Below are 20693 nucleotides of genomic sequence, written 5' to 3' on the forward strand. Positions count from 1 at the left end.
TTATTAATAGTTGTATCTTTTTGTGTATGTGGCATGCCAGCTTTTAAGGAGTTGTTAGCTGTATGAGGTAGTTAATCTCTTTAAAAGTTAATTATTTATAAATATATAATAATAAAATCAATTTTTGATATTTATTAGCTTATAAGTCTTAAGTTTTCTATGATCTTATTTGTGTTCCATATAGATTCATCCATACATTTTACAGAGACATTTAATATAAAGCCACAAGATTTGCACAAATGCATTGCCAGGTGCCATGTAGCACGTAACAGATTTTTACGTATTTTACAAAGAGAAGATTTGGTCTCCCGAAAATATCAGGAAAATGCACGGTAAGTAATATTTTGATAGTCAGAAAATGAAAATTCCTTTCTTTATGAAAAATGTCATCAGTATACCTTCAATGGCAATAATTCATGCCTACTTCAAAACTCCTTTGCTGTTATCTTTCCATTTCAAAGCCAGATAACTTCTGAATAAAATATTTTAAACTTTAGGTATATTGTAAATGAAAGTTTAGAAAAAAGGAAAAGATCAGTTCAAAACTTAATTTTTTAGGAGTTTTTTCTTTTTATAACATGGAAATATATTTTAAGGCTGTATAGTGTTCCTTCTGTTTTGTATCCTTTTTTCCTCTTAATATTTCATTCTGTAAATTTTTCCATGTTGCCATTGATAGTGTATTGAATATCTATTAAGCAGATATTCCTTGAAGTAGGTATTCCATAGTTTCTTTAACCATTTCATACTGTTTTATATTTAGATTCATCTATTCAGCAAATTGTTTTTTTTTTTTTGAGTTACTTCTATGTGTTAGATACTGTTTAGGCACTGGTTATACGCATTAAACAAGACAGACAAGGTTCTTACTCTCAAGAAGTAAATTGTGTATGATTTTTTACAATTACTAACAACTACAGTAGGATAATCCTTAAAATGCTGTGTTATCTATTACAAAAGCCACAGAATCCTTTGAAATTGCCTTAAAACTGCACTGTTGCTTAAGTGTCATAGATAACATTTAAATTTACCCCCTACGTATGTGAGACAAGGATAAGAGAGGAGAGTAGTCTTACTAACCTCCAATATTTTTACTCAATGTCAGAGAGTATATGAGCCAAGAAGTCCTGTCCATCTCGATAGCAGCCTTTGTGTGAGATCACTCCTGTAACTCCAAAAGGGAGTGCAGAGTCCTTCAGCTGGCTGCTGGCTGAATTTGGAAGGGCAGTCCTCAGAGGCCTTCAGCAAAGATAGGAAAGGGGGAAATATTAAAATGGCTCTACCATTTAATTGTAATGGAATTACAGAAGGTCCCTGACCTAACGATGGTTAGACTTCAGATTTTTCAACTGTATCATTATGAAAGCCATATACGTTCACTAGAATCTGTACTTCAAATTTTGAATTTCGATCGTTTCCTGGGCTAGCCACATGTGCTATGATACTCTCTCGTGATGCTGGGTGGCGGCAGTGAGCTGCAGCAACCTGTCAGGTGCACGGTCATGAGGGTAAACAGCCGATAACTCTGCAGTGTACCGTGTTGCCAGCATTAGGGATATTGTGTTTGTGCATCCATCATATTTACAAAATGCCCATCTGTGTCTCCTGCTTTGGGGAGAAGAGGGGAAGACAATTGCTTTTAAGATGAAACTCAAGGTAATTGCCCAAGTTAGGCTAACGTAAGTGTTTTGAGCGTGTTTAAGGTGGGCTAGGCTAACCTATGATGTTTGGTAGGTTAGGTATATTAAATGTATTTTCAACTTAATGGTATTTTCAATGTGGAGTAGGTTTATCAGGATGTAACCCCTTGTAAGTCGAGGAGCTTCTGTATAGTTATCATTTTGTGTATTTTCTTGCAGATTGTCAGTTAAACAAGTACGAATTTTGAGATCAGAATATATCGGACATCAAAACCAAATAAAAAAGTAAGTAACTTCTAGAGCCAAAGGTTGCCTTACATATAAGTTTAGCTTCTGCATCTTACAGGTAAGGAAACTGAGAGTTTCAGCAACATTATAAATAATATATCAATAGTTAGATGATAAATGTAGAATATAATTCTGATTTCTTGTCCAGTTCTTCTAATAAATTATTGCTTTGAGCTAGAATTTTATTTTTGTTTTTAATTGGAGTGGTTGTTAGGGGTGGGTTTGCAGATCAGTTAACTGTTTGGATAGTAAATGACCATGTGATTTTTAAAAAATGATTAATGAGATTATTTAATTTTTAACTAGAATGGAACCTTATGATGACCAAAGTAATATACAAGAGAAAATTGAAAAGGTGAGACAACTTTTGAAGGGGGAAATGTCATCTTACTTTTGTAATATGCAATGTTTGCTCTTTGCTTACTTAATTGAACAGTCATTTCTTTTTGTAGCCCTTTTTATTTTTTTAACTCATTATAAATGATAAAGGTATCAACAGGGTACCTCTAAAATGTTTGACTATGTTGGAAAAACTAGCTTATAATACGTGACTAAATATATACAAAAGCAGTTTTAAATACGGTTAATTTAAAGTCTTTCATGCCAGCAAGAAAAGTTCAGCTTGATTGGAACTTAATAGTATTTATTTATGTAAATAAAATACATTAACTGAAGGGAGATGGTAAGTATGGAAGAAAAATGAGAAGTTACTTGAGGCTGGCTTGGTAGTAGAGAGGAATATGGCTGACATAAGTGATCTCAGGCTTTCAGAGCTTGGCTTTCATGTGGGATAGGAGAGTTTTCTTAGGCCTTCTTTGTGTTTAGATGACATCTCAGGCTCTTTGTTCTGATTCTGTGGTCATCAAGCTGCTTTGGGTATTAATATGGCTTCCCAGGCACTTTGCCACTGGAAAAGGTGAGTGCTGTCCTCAGGAAATAATTGTTCATTCAGTGAATTTATTGATCACCTGCCATGTGCCAGGTATTTTTCTTTGTATTAGAGCCGCAGCAATGAAGAAAAATGACAAAGCCACTTTTTTTCACAGAGCTTCCAGATTAGTGAATATGAATATTCCGATTAATGAATGCAGTATCTTTGATTGTACATTTAATCCGTTGGTATGAAACCTATTCAAGTTTTCACAGCAATCTCTCCTGAGTTTGGTTAATGTTGTTCAGTTTCAACTTTGAGCTATTGGCAAGGTAAAATTTCTAGACTTTAAAATTTTGAGAATGAGATCCTGGATCTTTATAAGTTCACCAAAAAATGCTATCCTGTGAGACCTCTAGACTATCTGCCAATGAATCTCCTTTGGGGACAAATTTACCTTACACCATGGGAAGACAGACACCAACGTGGGTATTGTTATCATATTTCCCCACCTCCCTCCCTCTTTTGTAAATTCTGTTGAGGCGTAACATTCAAAAAAGCGCAAAAATCATAAATCTATACCTAGACAAAATTTCACAAAGTGACATCCATGTAACCAGCGTCCAGTTTAGGGAACAATGTTACCAGCATCTCTGAAGCCTCGATCCCCTTTCGTTCACAACCATTTCCCCCAGATAAACACTGACCTCACTTACTACACTAAAGAGTAGTTTTGCCTGCTCTTGAACTATTTATATAAATTGGAATATCTAGAATATATTCTTTTGTGTTTGACTCCTTTCACTCATGCTGTTTTATCCATGCTGTTGTGTTGTATAGTTGTGTGTTCCTTCTCATCGCTGTATGGCATTCTTTTCTATGAATATAGTACAATATACTTTTTACTCTAGGCAGACCTTTGGGTTAACAGTTTTTGGTGCTTTTAAAGAAGCATGGTTTTTCACATTTTAACTTTTTAAAACTTGAATGACTTAAAATTCGTGTGTAGTGTTATTATTTCTCCCTGAGAAATCTTTATTAGATTGCTGGCATGTCAGAATACCAGAAATACTAATTGCATCTTGCTATAGTATAAGGTTTCTTAGATTTGTTTCAAAAATCATAGTGGGCTAGATTCTCCTGAGAAATTCTTTAGTTACAAAGGCCCCTTAGAAGAACTGTCAGTGCTTTTAAACTATTAAAATGCAGTTAGTTAATGTCTCACCAGAAACCAGGAATACTTCATTTATTCTTGGGAGTGAGCATATATTTGTTTTACATTTCTTTATGTACAGATTATGTATAGACTTTAATATTTTGTTTGTCTCTGTTTTCAAAGGTTCGGTCTTTGTGGGCTTCAGTGAATGAAACACTCACGTTTTTGGAAAATGAGAGAGAAGTTGTTAGTTCAGTCCTTAGTCTTGTTAACGAATATACTTTAGATGGAACTAATATTACTATCAATGTTCCAGGGCTCTTACTCGACAAAATTGAGAAACAAATGTGTCAGGTAAGCATTTGATATTAAGGAAGCTTTTGAGAAAACTCCTTTCACATAATTTTATATTGTTTTTCTTACAATGTTTTTCTACTGTTTCTAGAATTTATTTTTGTGAGTATATCTAGTAAAACTTTCATAAAGAGGGGTACTCTTAGGGTGTATATATTTATATCCATCAACTTTTATTAATTATCTGTACCTCGTATGGTATTACATACCGTGTTTTCGCGAAAATAAGACCTAACACGAAAATCAGCCCTAGCATGATTTTTCAGGATGACATCCCTTGAACATAAACCTTAATGCGTCTTTTAGAGCAAACCTTAGTATAAGACCCAGTCTTATTCTCGGGGAAACACAGTATATAGTCTAAAGAGTAGGAAGTTACTTAGAAAGATGGTATGGTACTTAGTTCTTTATAAATTCTCAAATAGAGCAATAATGACCTCCTGATTGCTAAACGTCTTTGTAAAAAGACTATCCTTTCTGGCTTCTCTTTCATCTTGATAGCTATTATGTATTTTAAAGTCTTTTCTTCCTTTAGTTTTTGTGTCTGTCTGCTCTTCTGTGGTTTTTCAGACTGTTGTTCTCAGTTTTTCCACTGGTTCCTTTTTCTTTGTCTGATTTTTAAATGAAAATATTCCCATCTGTCCTTTAGTGCCCCTCTTTGCTTTCCCACATTACAAATTCATTTGTATTTTCTTACCCAATTCCATGGCTTCATCAGCCTCCTATACAATAATATTCTCAAATTGGTATTTCCAGTTTCTCTTCTTCTACATAAACTATATCAAATTATTTTCATTTGCTTGTGGGACATTTCCATCTGAATAGCCCATCCTTTTTTTCTTAGTAAACTTACCATTTATTAAGCATCTACTACAGTGTTTCCCCGAAAATAAGTCCTAGCTGGACGGACAATCATCTCTAATGCGTCTTTTGGAGCAAAAGTTAATTCAAGACCCGGTCTTATTTTACTATAAGACTGGGTATAATGTAATATAGTATAATATAATACCGGGTCTTATATAATATAATATAATATAATATAATATAATATAATATAATATAATATATAATACTGGGTCTTATATAATTAATATAATATAATATAATATAATATAATATAATACAAAATTAATATAATTAATATAATACCGGGTCTTATATTAATTTTTGCTCCAAAAGACGCATTAGAGCTGATTGTCCGGCTAGGTCTTATTTTTGGGGAAACACGATAGTGTATGCCAGGTATTGATTATAGTATAGGAGGTACAAAGATAAAATATTATAACCTTGAAGAACTTTCATTTCAATAGGTAACATGACAGGCACTTCAGGTTCAGAGTACATAAAAGTTGGGATCTGCAAACTCAGATTCCTGTAGGGACTAGGGAGTAATGTATGTAAGTGAAGTATAATTGTGTGTAACAATAGTGTAACAGCTAATTGTGTGTAACAATAGGGATAAAGTAGAAAGTGATGGGGTCTTCGGAGAAATAGTAATTTTTATGTGAAATTTATGATTGTAAAAATATTGGCAACTAATTCAAATGATTTTAAAACACTGGAACTGTACAGGCCATATAAACATGTCTAAGTTTAGATTCAGCCTTTAGGGACAACAATTTGCAATTTTTGTTAAAACATGAATTCATAATCTTTCTCCAAGCCTGCTCTTTCTCCTCATCTTTACTCTGTTTTCTATTTATTTACATTTCTTTTACTCTAGTTTTCAACTTTTTGCATACTATAAAAATGTAGTGCGGCATGTTAATTCTTTCACAATAGGTTTCTTTGGACCAAAATTATTTATATAGTTTTGGGGTAGACATTTGACTTTTTTTACTCTTCTTTAAGGCCATATAAACATGTCTAAGTTTAGATTCAGCCTTTAGGGACAACAATTTGCAATTTTTGTTAAAACATGAATTCATAATCTTTCTCCAAGCCTGCTCTTTCTCCTCATCTTTACTTTGTTTTCTATTTATTTACATTTCTTTTACTCTAGTTTTCAACTTTTTGCATACTATAAAAATGTAGTTCGGCATGTTAATTCTTTCACAATAGGTTTCTTTGGACCAAAATTATTTACATAGTTTTGGGGTAGACATTTGACTTTTTTTACTCTTCTTTAAGGTAACCTTTCAATGATAGTAAAAAACACAAATATATTTATGCAGCAGTTTATTATGTGAAGAACCTACAGTTGACTTTTTTTTTCCCCCTGAATCCTTAGTTGCACATAGGAAATGTTTATGAGGCTGGAAAATTGAACTTCTTAACAGTTATTCAGTTATTAAATGAAGTCTTGAAAGTAATGAAATATGAACATTGTCAAGCTGACCAAGCAAAACTGACAATAGACCTTCGCTTCCTTGAAAAAGAGACCAAATTTCAGAGAGAAAGATTATCGGATCTGAAGCACATGAGGTACCTTAGGAAGATTCTGTTATTTTATTGGGGGAGGAGGAGTAGGACAGTTTTGATAATTTCTCAACACAACTCTTGTGTAGTTAACAACTCTTCAGCTTTGGCAAACAAGCTTTTGGTACTACTTTGAAAATTTTAGTAGTACTCAAAAACCTTATGTCATCAAGTCCTAGAAAGATGCATAAAGTAGAAAGGAAAATTAAGGTAGTTTTCTTTTTGTTTGGAATGTATTATTTGCCCTTAGTGTAATTCTTAATGAAATAATTTTAACTTTTCTGTAGCTTTTCTTTTGTGGGGTCTACTACTAAAACTAGGGTCAGAAAAGTTGTTGATTTGAGCAGAATGACGAGGAGGTATGGGTTGCCTTTAGGAATACACAGCGAGTGGGAGGAGAATTTCTGCTTGAGTTTACAACCAGGAAAAAAATGTTTAAAAGATAAATGGAGTAATAGATGTGTGATTACTTTCTCTGGTCTTAAAAGATAAAAAGGTATTTTAAGTGCTGATTGTTCATTGTGAGAATTTATTCTATTTATATGTACCGTATTGGTTGAACTTTCAGTTATATTTTTCTACAAACTTCTTAAATTTTCAATATTTTAAAAATATATTCATGTTTTGAATAATGTTATTTTTTATGCTATTATAGGCGTAAATTAAAAGAAGATCTTACAACTGTAAGACATTCTATTATTGAAAAACAAGAAGAATGGCATAAAAAGTGGCACGAATTTCTTGGTCTGTCTCCTTTCAGTCTAATTAAAGATTGGACTCCTGTAAGTCATGTGTACTCGCCTTTCGGAGAGTAGTTTAATGTAGGCGATCTCTTGATTTATCATGTTACAGATGACCTAGAAATGCTAGGTCATGTGTGTATGTATTTGTCATCCTTTCATCTGAGCCTAAATTTCAAATGTTTCGTTTCTGTAATTCTTCCATACATATTAGAATATTCATCAAGCTATTCATCACTGTTGTGATTTATAGTTATTATTAGATATAGAGGATTGTATTAAAAAGAAAATCAGTTATTCCTCTTGATGTTCAATACTATTACATTTGAGGCACAGTTGGAGGCCAAAGTAGTTCCCATGTTCCTAATATGGTACTCCGTGTTTTAAAAATAATTATAGGATGATTTATATGCATAGTGATTCTTTGTTAGGGGGGAACATCACCCATTCAGAGATTAACTTAGTATTGTAATTGTGGTAGTGAGTAAAATGTGTATATTTTAAAACTATGAATTCTGTTTTAAGGCTGTGGATCTTTTGCCACCTATGTCTCCCCTTTCATTTGATCCTGCCTCAGAAGAAGCATATGCAAGAAGTATTCTTTTGCAGTATCCTGCTTCACTTCCAGGTTGGTTATGTTTTTCTCTTTTAAACTTCCCTTTCATCAATATTTCTCACTATGATAACTGTTTCTTTATATTCTTTCTTGTTTCTTCCCCCCAGTTATTTTTTTAATGTGGTGAAATGCACATTGTTTCACTCATTGCAAAGTATACAACTCACTGGCATTTAATAAATTCACAAAGTTAAGCAACCATCACCACTATTTCCAGAGTATTTTCATTACCTCAGAAGGAAACCCTGTACCCATTCCATACCCATTAAAAGTCACTCCCCATTTCCACCTCCCCCAGCCTCTGACAGCCAGTAATGTACTTCATGTCACTATGGATTTGATTATTCTGGATGTTTCGTGTAAATGGAGTCATATACCATGATGAGGCTTTTTTTGTCTGGCTTCTTTCACTTGTACAGATTTTCACTTTTGAATATTTTCAACCTTCAAGTTGTAACATGTATCAGTACTTCATTACTTTTTATGAATATGTTCTAGTATATGGTTAAACCATATTTTGTTTATTTATCCTTCGATGGACATTTGGGTTGTTTCCACTATTACGAGTAATAGTGCTATAAACATTCGTTTACAAGTTTTTGTGTAGAAGCCCACAATTTTTTTTAACATGAGAGAACAGTAGTTTATACCTGAATACTTACTACCTGTTTCAACAATTAACACTGCCATATTTCTTTTAATTGCTTATGTTTGTATTTTTGCTAAAACAAGTAAACTCTAGGCATTATAATATTTCACTCTAAATGTTTCAGCATGCATTCCCATAAAAATGACATTTTCCTATTACCATACTATCATACCATAATATCACACCTAAAAAAATGAACAATAATTCTGTCTTATTAAGTAAGCTTCCTCAACTATTATTCCAATATCACACCTAAGAATTAATTTCTCTACAATAGCTAATATTCATTTCATATTCAGTTTGCCCCATAGCCCCGTACTGTGTACAAGAAATTGTTACTAGGTTCGGGAAATGTAAGGTGTCGTGGCAGGACTTAGGAAGAAAAGAGTGAACACTACCAGGAGAAGTGATCAGTTTGGGAGTCAGATGTATGTGGGAAGCATGCTGGTTGGGAAAGATCATAGACCAGAGAGCAAGGCTCAGAACAGGTGCTAGCAGAAGAGTAGAGCATATTGACTACATGGTTTGATGAATGAAAAAGACCTTTAGTAGAGCATTACTTACTATGTAGAATTACTTTGATAGCTCTTGGCATATATGGTTGGCATTGTGTTTTCACTTCAGTTTGGAAAGGGCCTTTGCACTCTTGTCAGATTTAGTTTAGGCCCTGTGAAACAATGAAATCGTCCTCATGTCCATTCAGAGATCTCTGTCTGCCTTGAAAATGGGGCAAATTTGTGTCTGCTTAAGAAGTCCAGTTGGCAGTCTGCTTTTTATAGGTGTTTGATAAGTTCTCCGGAGGTGACCTTTCTTCCGACACTGCATAATTTGTACTCTTGGGATTCCTTTCATTTCCCAAGGGGAGAGCCGTGGTCTGAGCTGGGGAGCAGCAACATTATTTTATATTTTTTTGTTGTAAAACAACTTTTTCCTTTCCTACACCTTACATGTTATGTCTTACTTAAAGTAATTTTCTCTTAAATTGTTTTTTTAAAGTTATATTTCAGAATATAAAAATTACAGGGAATAATATAAATACCTGCTTACTGAACATTTTTTTGACAAATCTTTGCAACATTTGTGTTAGAATTTTTTTTTTAAAGTACAAATGTAGTTAACTGTTGGATATCTGCCTTTCGTTGACCCCATTCTTCCTGCATTTGCTGAGGTAACCACTATCCTGGTAGAATCTTCTGCCTATTCTGATGTGTGTTTATAAAAATTTTACTTTATATGTATGGATCTAACAATACATAGTATTGTTCTGCTATTCTAAAGTTGATGAATAAAATGTCTTTTATCCCCCAAATTGTCCTTTGTAAATGTTTATTTTTGAATCAGGATCCAAGGAGGGTTCATTCATACCATTGGGTTGTTTTATCCTTTTATTAACCTTTAATCTAGAATAATGCCCCTACCCCCTCTTTTTTAATGACAGTGATAGAAATTGTTTTAACAATCATTCATTGTGTGTTTAGATTTACCAGTGCATTTACTGATTTTTTTTTTTTTTTTTTTTGGTCAATATTACTTTTCTTTTTCCTTTTGAGAAGTAAGTATGTTTTAAGTATATCCTTCACTTCTTTTAGCGATGGAGCCTGAAGAGTAGTCTTTAGTCTTTTAGGGAAAATGTCTTTATTTTCACTTAATCCTAAATGGTAATTTGAGTGGATATAGGATTCTAGATGACACTTATTTTTCCTTAGGACTTTGATATAATTGCATTGCTTTCTACCTTCTATTGTATCTGAAACATTTGCTATTGGTCCATCTAATTGTCATTCATTTGTAGGTATGATTGATTGCTTTTAAAATGTTTATTTATTTTTGTGTTATGCAGGTTCATTGAGGTGTGTCAATGTAGATTTGTTTTTATTTAGCCTTTTTTGGATTTGTGTGTACTTATTAAATGTGAAGGCTCATACCTTTCTTCGGTTCTGGAAACTTAGTCACTAAAATCTCTTTTTTAGGTTGGTGCAAAAGTAATTGCGGTTTTTGCAATTTTTAACCTTTTAAACCGCAATTATTTTTGCACCAACCTAATAATATTGCCCTCCTCTCATTCTTTTGACCCTTTCATTCTGTGACTCCTATTGCCGGGGCTTCTAATTCTCTCATCTCATAACGTCGCATGTATACTTATAATCTCTGTAACTCTGGGCTGCATTCTGGGTATTTTCCTTGGATTTCTCTTATGGGTCACTAATTATCTCTTTATATTTAATTTCCTTTTTGATCTGTCCATTTAGTGTTTAGTTTTCATGAATGTACTTTTCATTTGCTTGTTTTTCAGAACTGCTTGTTCTTCACAGTGTCATCTTCTTTCATTATGGGTCCTGTTGTTTCTTTTTTGCCGATCATTTAAAGTGTACTGATTTTTATCTTTGATTTTTTTCTAATATACTCTATGTTTCAGCTATTTCTGGTCCTGTATGCTCTGCCTGGTAGTTTTCATGGTGGTTTGGTTCCCATTAAAATATTTGACTATGATCTCACCATCAGTGGGTCTCTCCACCCCTGGAGGATTTACGTGGCTCTGAATTGTAGAAAGGTTTCTACACAGTGGCCGAGGGTCCCAAGTGTTTTCCTTGAGCTAGGCCAATTATCGTCTTTGGTTTGGGATTCCTACAACAAATAGCCAGTATAAATTTGGATTTCATACCTCTTTTTTAAGAATTTAATTTTATTATTAGTTTCAGGTGTACAAAACAACATAATGATTAGACATTTACACCCCTCACAAAGTGATAACCCCACTAAGTGTACTACCCATCTGACATTATACATAGCTGTTATAATACCATTGACTATATTCCTTATGCTGTACTTTACATCTGTGAATACACGCACGCACGCACACACACACACACACACACACACACACAGTCCCAAAAAAATGTATACATGTTTTAGAAAGGAAAAAACTATTAAAATAGTAATATTCAATATATACTGATAACAAAAGATGAATACAAGTTATGTGCATACATTTTTTGGCACTCCTGGTATATAATATATTTTATATTTATATATATGTATATATACATATGCATAAACATATATTTAATTATAGTTGACATTCAATATTATGTTAGTTTCAGGTGTATAGCACAGTGGTTGGGCATTTATATAATCTATGAAGTTCACACCTCCTTTTGAGTAGGCTAGGTTTTAAATTCCCTCCTTCCCTCCCTCCTTTCCTTTCTTTCCTTCCTTCTAGACAGCAAGCTTCTCTGCTACTTCCCTGGTCCAGTTGGCAGAATTTTTATAATCCTCTTTTCAGGGGCTGAGTGCCTGTACAGTTATCCTGCCCTATGGCAGTCTCTCAGATCTCAGCATGGGTGACTTGAGATGATGTTTCTTGTTACCATGTAGGTATTAAGTCTCCAGTGTTCAGCCCCTGGAGCCTGCCTCATTGAGTCTTCATTTCTCAGTGTGAACTTATCATGCTGATCATGCTTTCCATCTTTGTTTCTGGCATTTGATGATTCATGATTCTTTTTTTTCTTCTGGGCATTCCTTTTTTTTTTACATTTTATTTTGTAGTTGTAGTCTGTTTATGGTAGGAGTCAGTGCCTGCTTCATCTTGGTTTGCTTTGTAGTGGTGAGCTCAGTTTTGTTTTAACCTCCTAAATGCCCTATTACCTCTGTTTCCTGCTTTGCTGTCTTCACATCTTAAGACAGTACTTTAGTTTTTGTCATTTCTTGCCTATAATTGTGTTCTAACCAGCGACTCTTCCTCCAGTGTTCTATCTATTCCGTATTATAAATGGCTCTCAGTGGTCTTTCTGTAATGTAAATATGGTCCTTTTCATCTCCAGGTATAATATACATCAAAGGCTTCCTATCACGTATCACCTTTAGAAGGAAAAAAAAGAGGAAAAAGTTCTAGATGCTTTTTCATTTACTTTACAGACTTTTTTACATACTAGAACAAATGTGCATCAACTCTGCCTGCCACCATCAGACAGTGTTTATAGTTGTACATAATCATTTTAGTTTATGGTTGTCTACTAAGTTTGTGGTCTAGTTGTCTTTGTGCTCATTTTTGGAACGTTTTATAAATCTCAGTAATTACATCATATTTAGTAGCTGCAAAAGCACAGGGTATTGAAAATACTTATAAGGTGCCATACTATTATGATGGTTTGAAAGGAAAACTTTATATATACATTGCTTTATGTATACATTGCATTCTTATATAGTGACACTTTGGACACATGTTTAGTCTTTCAGAAGCTAAGATGTTGAAAGATGAGGAGCCCCTGGTATATCAAACCCTCTGTAATCTAGCCATGCTTTCCTCATTGGTTTCATTTCCTAACATGCTTTCCCTAGATATACCCTCTGCTCCTGCATAGCAGACTTGTACCTTATTCTCTCAGTACTTTCTTTTTTATTTTTTTAAAAGATAGAACTTATGTTTTTAAAAAATTTTTTTATTGAGAAATATTGAGGAACAGTGTGCTTCTCCAGGGCCCATCATCTCCAAGTTGTTGTCCTTCAATCAGGTTGTGGAGGGCGCATCTCAGCTCCAAGTCCAGTCATTGTTTTCAATCTTTATTGTAGGGGGCGCAGCCCACCATCCCATGTGGGAATTGAACTGGCAACCTTGTTGTTAAGAGCTCGCACTCTGACCAGCTGAGCCATCTGGCCGCCCCTCCGGAAGCTCAGCGGCAGCTTGTTGTCTTCAATCTAGTTGTGGAGGGCGCAGTTCACTGGACCATGTGTGAATCGAACCAGCAACCCTGTTGTTCAGAGCGCAGCTCTAACCAACTGAGCCATCAGGCTGCCCTCTCAGTACTTTCTTGCCTCCTTCACGTTCCCTAGTCTGGGCCAGATGCCTTTCTGTCTCCTTGCATTCTGTGCATACTTCTATCCTAATACAGTATACATAATTCTCTACTCATAAGTAGTCTTTTCTACACTAACTCCTTGAAGGCAGGGCTCCATCTTTTATTTTTTCCTCCCGTTATTGGTACAGTAGAGACACAGTTCTTCAATGTGTTGAAGAATAAGTACATGGGCTGACTAATGTCATAGATGCTGGGCTGAAATATGCTAAGAACTATAACTTCTTGGCTTTGCTGGTTTATTTGGTAAGTGCATGATCTGTATACTTAAACATGAAGCGTGGTGATATGATGCGGAGAAATATGGGCTGTCCCTTTTGGAAACTGAGTATGAGCTATCAATCTTTTTAGAAAAGTCTGTTGATATTCTCTATCTCTGTCCTGCCTGTCACTTTACACTTGACAATTGAATCATTGTCTTTTCCTATTAGCATTCATATTCTGATTTTTCTGTTCTTTTTAGAAGTTGTAAAATTTGAAGAGATCCCCAAATATTAGAATGTAAAAACATTATTAAAGTAGTTAATTTTCCTATTCTTTTAGATACATCTAAGCAACATAACCAGGAAAACTATTGCAGAGGAGCCAGTGATATACTAGGAACTGCATATGATCCAGCCAACAGGTAAAACAAATTTGATTTTCTTACTGATTTTTTTCCCCTATATTAATTTTAGTTCCATCTTCAGCCAGTTTCCAAGCTTCTCTACTATGGGATAATCTACAGTTTTCTTCTTTTAACCAGACAGTATTTTTTCACTGTGACTCTACACTTTCTGGAAAGATTCAACATTTCTGATGCATGGCATATTTTTGTTTTCTATATCCAAATGATGGGATTCGTGGGGATCAATTCATTTTTGAAGAAGAAAACATACATGGAAATTATCTAATGCAAGTTTGGGGATTTTTGTGCTTTTGTGTTTGTGAACTTTTTTGAAACCACTTAATAGCTAATGACTAAATCCAAGAGATTAGGGACCTTTGAAATCATCTACTCTGGTAGTCTTCAGTCTATATTCTGTGGCGCCCTCTGGTTCTGTGAATGAATCTAATTTAGCCTGTGGGCAGTCCAACCTTTCCCACTTCAACCTGAGCAGCTTGCTTTTTTGTTTTGTCTATTATCCTATGTTGGTCCTTAAAACTGATGTCAGATTATATAAGCAAAATGTCTAAACTAAATGTATGTAATCCATTTGGGGAAACACTTGTTTTTTTATTGAAATTAAGCATTATTAAGTAGCAATCAAATATAGTCATACTAAACAGATTCCTTTATTGTTTTTTTTCCTGATTACTCTTTGCCTTAAATAGGTATCTTTCAGTCCAACTGCCCCATGTAAATGGGGCACAGATTTGGAAACACAATACTTAGGACAATTCTAAAGGAAAACTTTAAATGAATTGAGGTCTTCTTTATTTGTATACTCTTAATAAGTTGAAACACTCTCACAAGGGTCAAACTTATACAGTAGTATAATCCCCTTATCTGCAGTTTCAGTTACCTGGGGTCAGCCAGGTTCTGAAACTATTAAATGGAAAATTCCAGAAATAAACAATTCATAAGTTTTACATTGTGTGCCATTTTGAGTAGTAGGATGAAATTTTGGGCTGTCCCGCTCTGTCCTGCCCATGACGTTAATTGTCCCTTCATTCAGTGTGTCCACACTGTATATACTGCCCAGTAATTAGTAGCTGTCGTGGTTATCTGATTAACTGTCATAGTATTGCAGCGCTTGCATTCAAGTGACCCTTATTTTATTTAATAATGGCCCCAAACTGCAATAGTAGTGATGCTGGAAGTTCAGATGTGCCAAAGAGAAGCTGTAAAGTGTTTCCTTTAATTGAAAAGGTATGTATGTATAATAACTTACCTGTATATAGAACAGTTTGTATATGGTTTGGTAATGTCTGTGGTTTCAGGCATCCACTGGGGGTCTTGGAACTTTTCCCCTGTGGATAAAGTGGGGACACTACTCTATGTGAAATTGAGCTTTGGTGGTTTCCTCTGCAGTAATTTTCTGGTTCACAGGATGTCAGGACTACTTGTGGAAGAATTATATTTTTATTCTTAGATCTGGACATGATAATTGATTTTCTGAGTACCTAAAGAAATGTAATGAAGCCTTCTGTGAAGATTTGATATTGAAGAAATAGTAAAGTTATTGGACTTGTGTGTTTCCTCCCCTTATCAGAATTGTTCTTAAAGCATGCTGGTAGGGAATAGTTGGTGCTTCCCAGTCGTAATTATGTTTTTGGTCTGTATTCCCATGAGAGAGCAAAGTAAAGTCTTTCACTGGACTAAAGATTGATGGAGTTAGATTAGTGTGTAAATCAGATTATATTTATGGCTCCACTGAACGTCAAGATTCTTTCTTAAAGTAGAATTTTGTACTAAGATGTACGTGTACTATCAGAATTCTACAGGAGCCAGACACAGCCCCTAAGAATTTAATTCAAATGAATTCTCTTACTATGGGAAAAAGAAATTGTATTAAATATATTTTGATTTTCACATTTGTCCTCTTTCAGGCTCCTAGATCTTAAAGATATCTTTTGACAATTTCCTTTATAGGTTGGGAAAGGCAGGTGGGGGAAAGCTTTTGCTGATGAGAGATAAATGCTTAATGGGATATGAAAGATTATTACTGCTTGATAGCAGAAGACAGGTGAAGAGTTGAGTTACTGGGATATGGAAGGAAACTTGGTACTCTGAATTCTTTATTGTCATTGGTATTTCAAAAAAAAAATATTTCATTAGTTATGTGTAATGTGGGTAAACTATAAAGAAATAATACCCTTTTTTTTGCATCTAGTTCAGCTATTATACTAAATATTTTATTTGTATTGGCATTACCTTATGTCATTATTCAATGTAGTTAACTGGCAAATTCATATGTGGGTATGATCAATACAACTATTCAATTAAAAAAACATGGAAAGAATGCAGTTTTTAGAGTAAATGCGTTATTAGCCCTTTCACATGCAGTTGTCTTTCACAGGTACTAAAATATAAGTACTCGTCTCCATAAATCTCATGGCTGGTTTTGGTCGAGTGAGCTGTTGGAAGCTTTATCATACTGAAACCAGAATTCAGTGATTGATGATGCCTTTGCTGTACTCTGTGCATATTACCTTTTTTGCAATGGTTTCTGGAAAGGAGGGTTCCATGATATTTCTAGTGCTGGTGATACAGTTCTTTTTAGATTTTTAACCTCTATAGTTTCTCCTTTACTGCATTTCAACGATAGGGCAGTCTGATCTTGCATGCCTGTCAATGAAACATCCTTAGTTTTATAAATTTAATTCCAACATTATATCTTTCTCTTTCTATAATTATGTCTATTATTTCTGTTATTAGTTTGGTGCAAAAGTAATTGCGGTTTAAAAGGTTAAAAATAACTGCAAAAACCACAGTTACTTTTGCACCAAACTAATAATTGCAGATATATTGTAACAACAGCAGCAAATAAAATGAAAAATTGTTAGCTAAAATTTCTGACAAATCAGTTGTTAGGTTATTTCTTCAAGTTCTTTTTTAGGCATTCTTTATAATCATAAATTTATAGTTCTAGTCAAAGCATGGATATAGTCTAGTGTTATAAGATACAAAATTTTCTAAACATTGACATAGTATACATGCATTTTTTTTTACTGTGTACGTATTTACTTCATATGTGACTAATTATCACTTTTAATGGCTTTTTAACATTTTATTTATTTTTACACTTGGATTTTCCTCAAAGTTTTTACTACTACAAAAAGCATGTCACTTCTTAGGATAAATTCCTACAATGGGATCAACATCCTTTCTTTTGATCTGTTGCAGTACTGGGGTTTCATGGGCCTCAGTTTTGGCATGGTGAGTAGGTGGAGAGTAAAGACTGAGCCGGGCTACTTTCAAGTTGTCTTGGATTGAGATGTTAGCAGTGCTAATTGCATGTTGCCAATTCAGCAATGAGAGAGAAGATTGCCATTTTTCTCTATTATGAGGCTCTGCAGGAATGAATCAAATAGAAAAATTTGGTGGAATCTGCAGAACCTCATCCTCAAGTGACATTTATTCACATGATCAAACTGTCAATCAGTTACAGACATGTATTGCACTACCAAGTACCGGGCACTGTGTTAGCCCCTCGTAATAGCCTTTAGAAAGACATGGTCTTTGTCTTCAAGGAGCTCACCATCTCGTGATGGCATCTTAGTGGCTCTGGTTCCTAGATTGCTGGCCCTGCTTCAGAGGCCTTCTGATCCTTTTAATGTTAAGTTTTTGGAAAAATTAAGATAAAATTGCAGTAGGTAATGAATATTTTCCCTTTGATATCTAGGTTATATCCTGTTGAGGTGAAGCTGCAGCTTGAGCAATTTCAGTGATTTTTGAAATGGTAGGAAGGTAAATGATAATTCCAAGACAGGCATATTTGAAAAAGTTTTAAAAAGCATATTTGCTGTTTTACATAATATCTGCAGGGCTGTTACTTTTGCACTTCTGACTATGAACAGAAAGCAGAGCACTGACCTGGTTGATGGTGAAAATGGTCTTTGGTAATCCTGCCTTTCATGTTACCTAGAATAGGAAAGCTTTTGGCCAGGAGCAGACCCAATCCGTGATTGAATTTGAAAGCTCTTTCACAATGAAGATAAATGGTTCAAGTTATCCTTGTTTTGAAGGCTTTAGAAATTTAATAACGTATTTTGTAATTATAATGAAAGGACGCATAAGGTGTTAATGCTTATTTAAAGGGGCTAGAGAATCTAAGCGATTAAGGAATACTATGTGTAGAATGCAGCAAACTGAAATTGAATAACCTTATGAGTATTGTAAGTGTAATGTATTTGCTATAGAGCAAAATACAGCATAAGAGATACTGATTTTAGACATGAAATATCAAAAGGATCTTAAAAGAAAGTCTCTGCTACAATGAACTGTGATCTGAAGCCTGAGGACATTGTAATAATGTGATTCTAATTAATTGAATTTGTTCTTACCCTGTACTCAAGTTTTGAGTGTTCATCAAGTCATTTAATACCTTGTAAAAAATGCTTTCCACTTAAAGTATATAGCAGGTAAGACAAATATTCATAATTTGGGAGGCTGATACACAAATTGGGCTGAAGTACTGCTCTAATTGTCACCATACCTCCCTAGAATAACCTGCCTTTTGATGACCGGGACGAATTGAGTGAAATCGTAACGGACAGATACGGGGCAGACAATTTCTTCAGAATATTCAGATACATCAAGTGAATAGGATTCTTTCCTACTTGTAACTGGGGTTTGTTACCTTTTTCCTTTTAGCCCTGCTTCTTTCTCATTGCAGCCAGTGTCGTCATCAGATGGAGACAGTATTACACTATTTGAAAAGGTATGTTTTAAAACAATTTTCAATTCTGACGATACTAACTTATGATAAAATATTTTTATTGATTTCCCAATTAAATTTCTATTTTCACATTTCCCATATTTGCACATTATGTACCATTTCTAGTTACACATTCCCTATTGCTTCTAAATGGGAATATTGGAATTATTTAATTGTGCCAGTGAATATATAATTTCACAATAATGTTAATAAACTTTTATAGGTTCATGATAACTCATTAACCTCTCTTGAAGATCAGGCATGATTATTAAGGTTTTAACATTATATGTCTGTCTTTTTCAGGATGTGAAGATGAGAACACCTAGAGAGAAAAATGAAACAATTTCTAAGAAAACACCAGAATTTGAAGTGGAAGACTTTCCATCATTAAATATTGCAAAGAATACAGAGAGTAGTACATTTGCAGGGCCTCTGCCAGTTAAAAAAAGTGATCCATTCCAAAAAGAGCAAGATCACCTGGCAGAAGAGGTTAGGAAAAGACTAACAAGTATACTGAAATATCTATTATTTTCTCTATAGTGTTGTGATTTTAAGTGAAGTACAGTTAATTATTGATTTACTGGGGGTAATTTGAGAAAGGAGATTACAAATAATAAAATCATGGTTAAAGCAAAATTGGTTCTCCCCAAAAGTAGAAATAGATTTTAAATAAACTTATTTAGTTAATAACAATTATATCAGTGGTTTAGAACTCATGTCCCATCCTATAAATATCCATAAATATAAAAATAATACATGTATGATATTTTTGGAATTAACCATTACATCAGTTATTGAATAAGTACACCCAATGATTATACTCTGTTAAAATACTCCGTGAATGTTGTCTGTTGCTTAGCTGAGTTTCCTCCTTTTTTTTGAATATTAGAACAAAGACTGCAGTATCATATTATCACTGAGCGAAGGTTTTTATCCTTCTGCTTTCTAAATATTTTGGAAGTGATTAAGTGCATCATTGTTCATGATCTTGGTTTTCCTAACCGTCCTTGTTCCTTAATGCTATTTACTTTTTATTGGCAAATGACCACATAATACTGCTCTTGCTTAGTGTTACCGAACTCAGTTTACACAAATTAAATGCTCAAGGCACTCTCTAATGTTATTTTTATTATAGTTTCCCACAATTTCACTTAGCATTGTTTGAATTTGGATGGGTAGCCAGAGAATAAATCAGCTACTTTATGTTCCTGAGAGACTGAAAGAAAAATTTGGTTTAGTGCATATTGATTCAGGTATTGGAGTTCCCTCCTTTAACTCGATTCTGAACAAAGTGAGTGAATATTGTCCAAATAAGAGAGCTGGATATTAGTCATTTTTCTTGTTTGTAACTCAAGGAAGTTGGTTCACTTTTCGTGGTCTCTAAATATTTTTAAATCTCTAACGTTAATAGAGATTTAAATAATAATAATAATGTTCTATTATTTCTCTTTATTTCTCTGTATTTACACTAAAGAAAAAATGGTCAGTCTTTTTTTCTTTCTTGGTATGAAAGGAAAGGAACATTTTCTTGGTTAAAAGAGTTTATAGTAGCAGTGGAATGGAATGGGATGGACAAGGAGAGTCTTAAAATCTCATAAAGCTCTGAAAATAAAGTGAAGTTAATCTTCTTTAATTGTGTTATGACCAGGAATATTTAGTGTTTGAATTCTAAGAAGCCCTCTGTTTTCATGGGGGAGATTAAGTGAAAGTCAATTTGATTATGGTTGTACGAAGTTATTTTTTAG

General features: G+C 34.0%; 1 protein-coding gene and 1 non-coding gene across 2 annotated transcripts in view; both read left to right on the top strand.

Moving 5' to 3' along the window:
- Positions 1–20693, top strand: part of HAUS6 (HAUS augmin like complex subunit 6) — a 41458-nt gene that overhangs the window by 11382 nt on the left and 9383 nt on the right. The window contains exons 5-14 of the mRNA XM_033122713.1: positions 185–332; positions 1860–1925; positions 2235–2283; positions 4139–4309; positions 6540–6733; positions 7383–7509; positions 7993–8095; positions 14129–14210; positions 18885–18951; positions 19252–19437. Coding sequence (XP_032978604.1) covers positions 185–332; positions 1860–1925; positions 2235–2283; positions 4139–4309; positions 6540–6733; positions 7383–7509; positions 7993–8095; positions 14129–14210; positions 18885–18951; positions 19252–19437 — 1193 coding nt within the window. The remainder of the gene's footprint in view (positions 1–184; positions 333–1859; positions 1926–2234; positions 2284–4138; positions 4310–6539; positions 6734–7382; positions 7510–7992; positions 8096–14128; positions 14211–18884; positions 18952–19251; positions 19438–20693) is intronic.
- Positions 18674–18804, top strand: LOC117032607 (small Cajal body-specific RNA 8). Its single transcript, XR_004424782.1, has one exon. It is a non-coding gene; the product is annotated as a small Cajal body-specific RNA 8 (non-coding RNA).

The sequence above is a fragment of the Rhinolophus ferrumequinum genome, chromosome 12 (assembly GCF_004115265.2).
Source record: "Rhinolophus ferrumequinum isolate MPI-CBG mRhiFer1 chromosome 12, mRhiFer1_v1.p, whole genome shotgun sequence".
Classification (NCBI taxonomy): Eukaryota; Metazoa; Chordata; class Mammalia; order Chiroptera; family Rhinolophidae; genus Rhinolophus; species Rhinolophus ferrumequinum.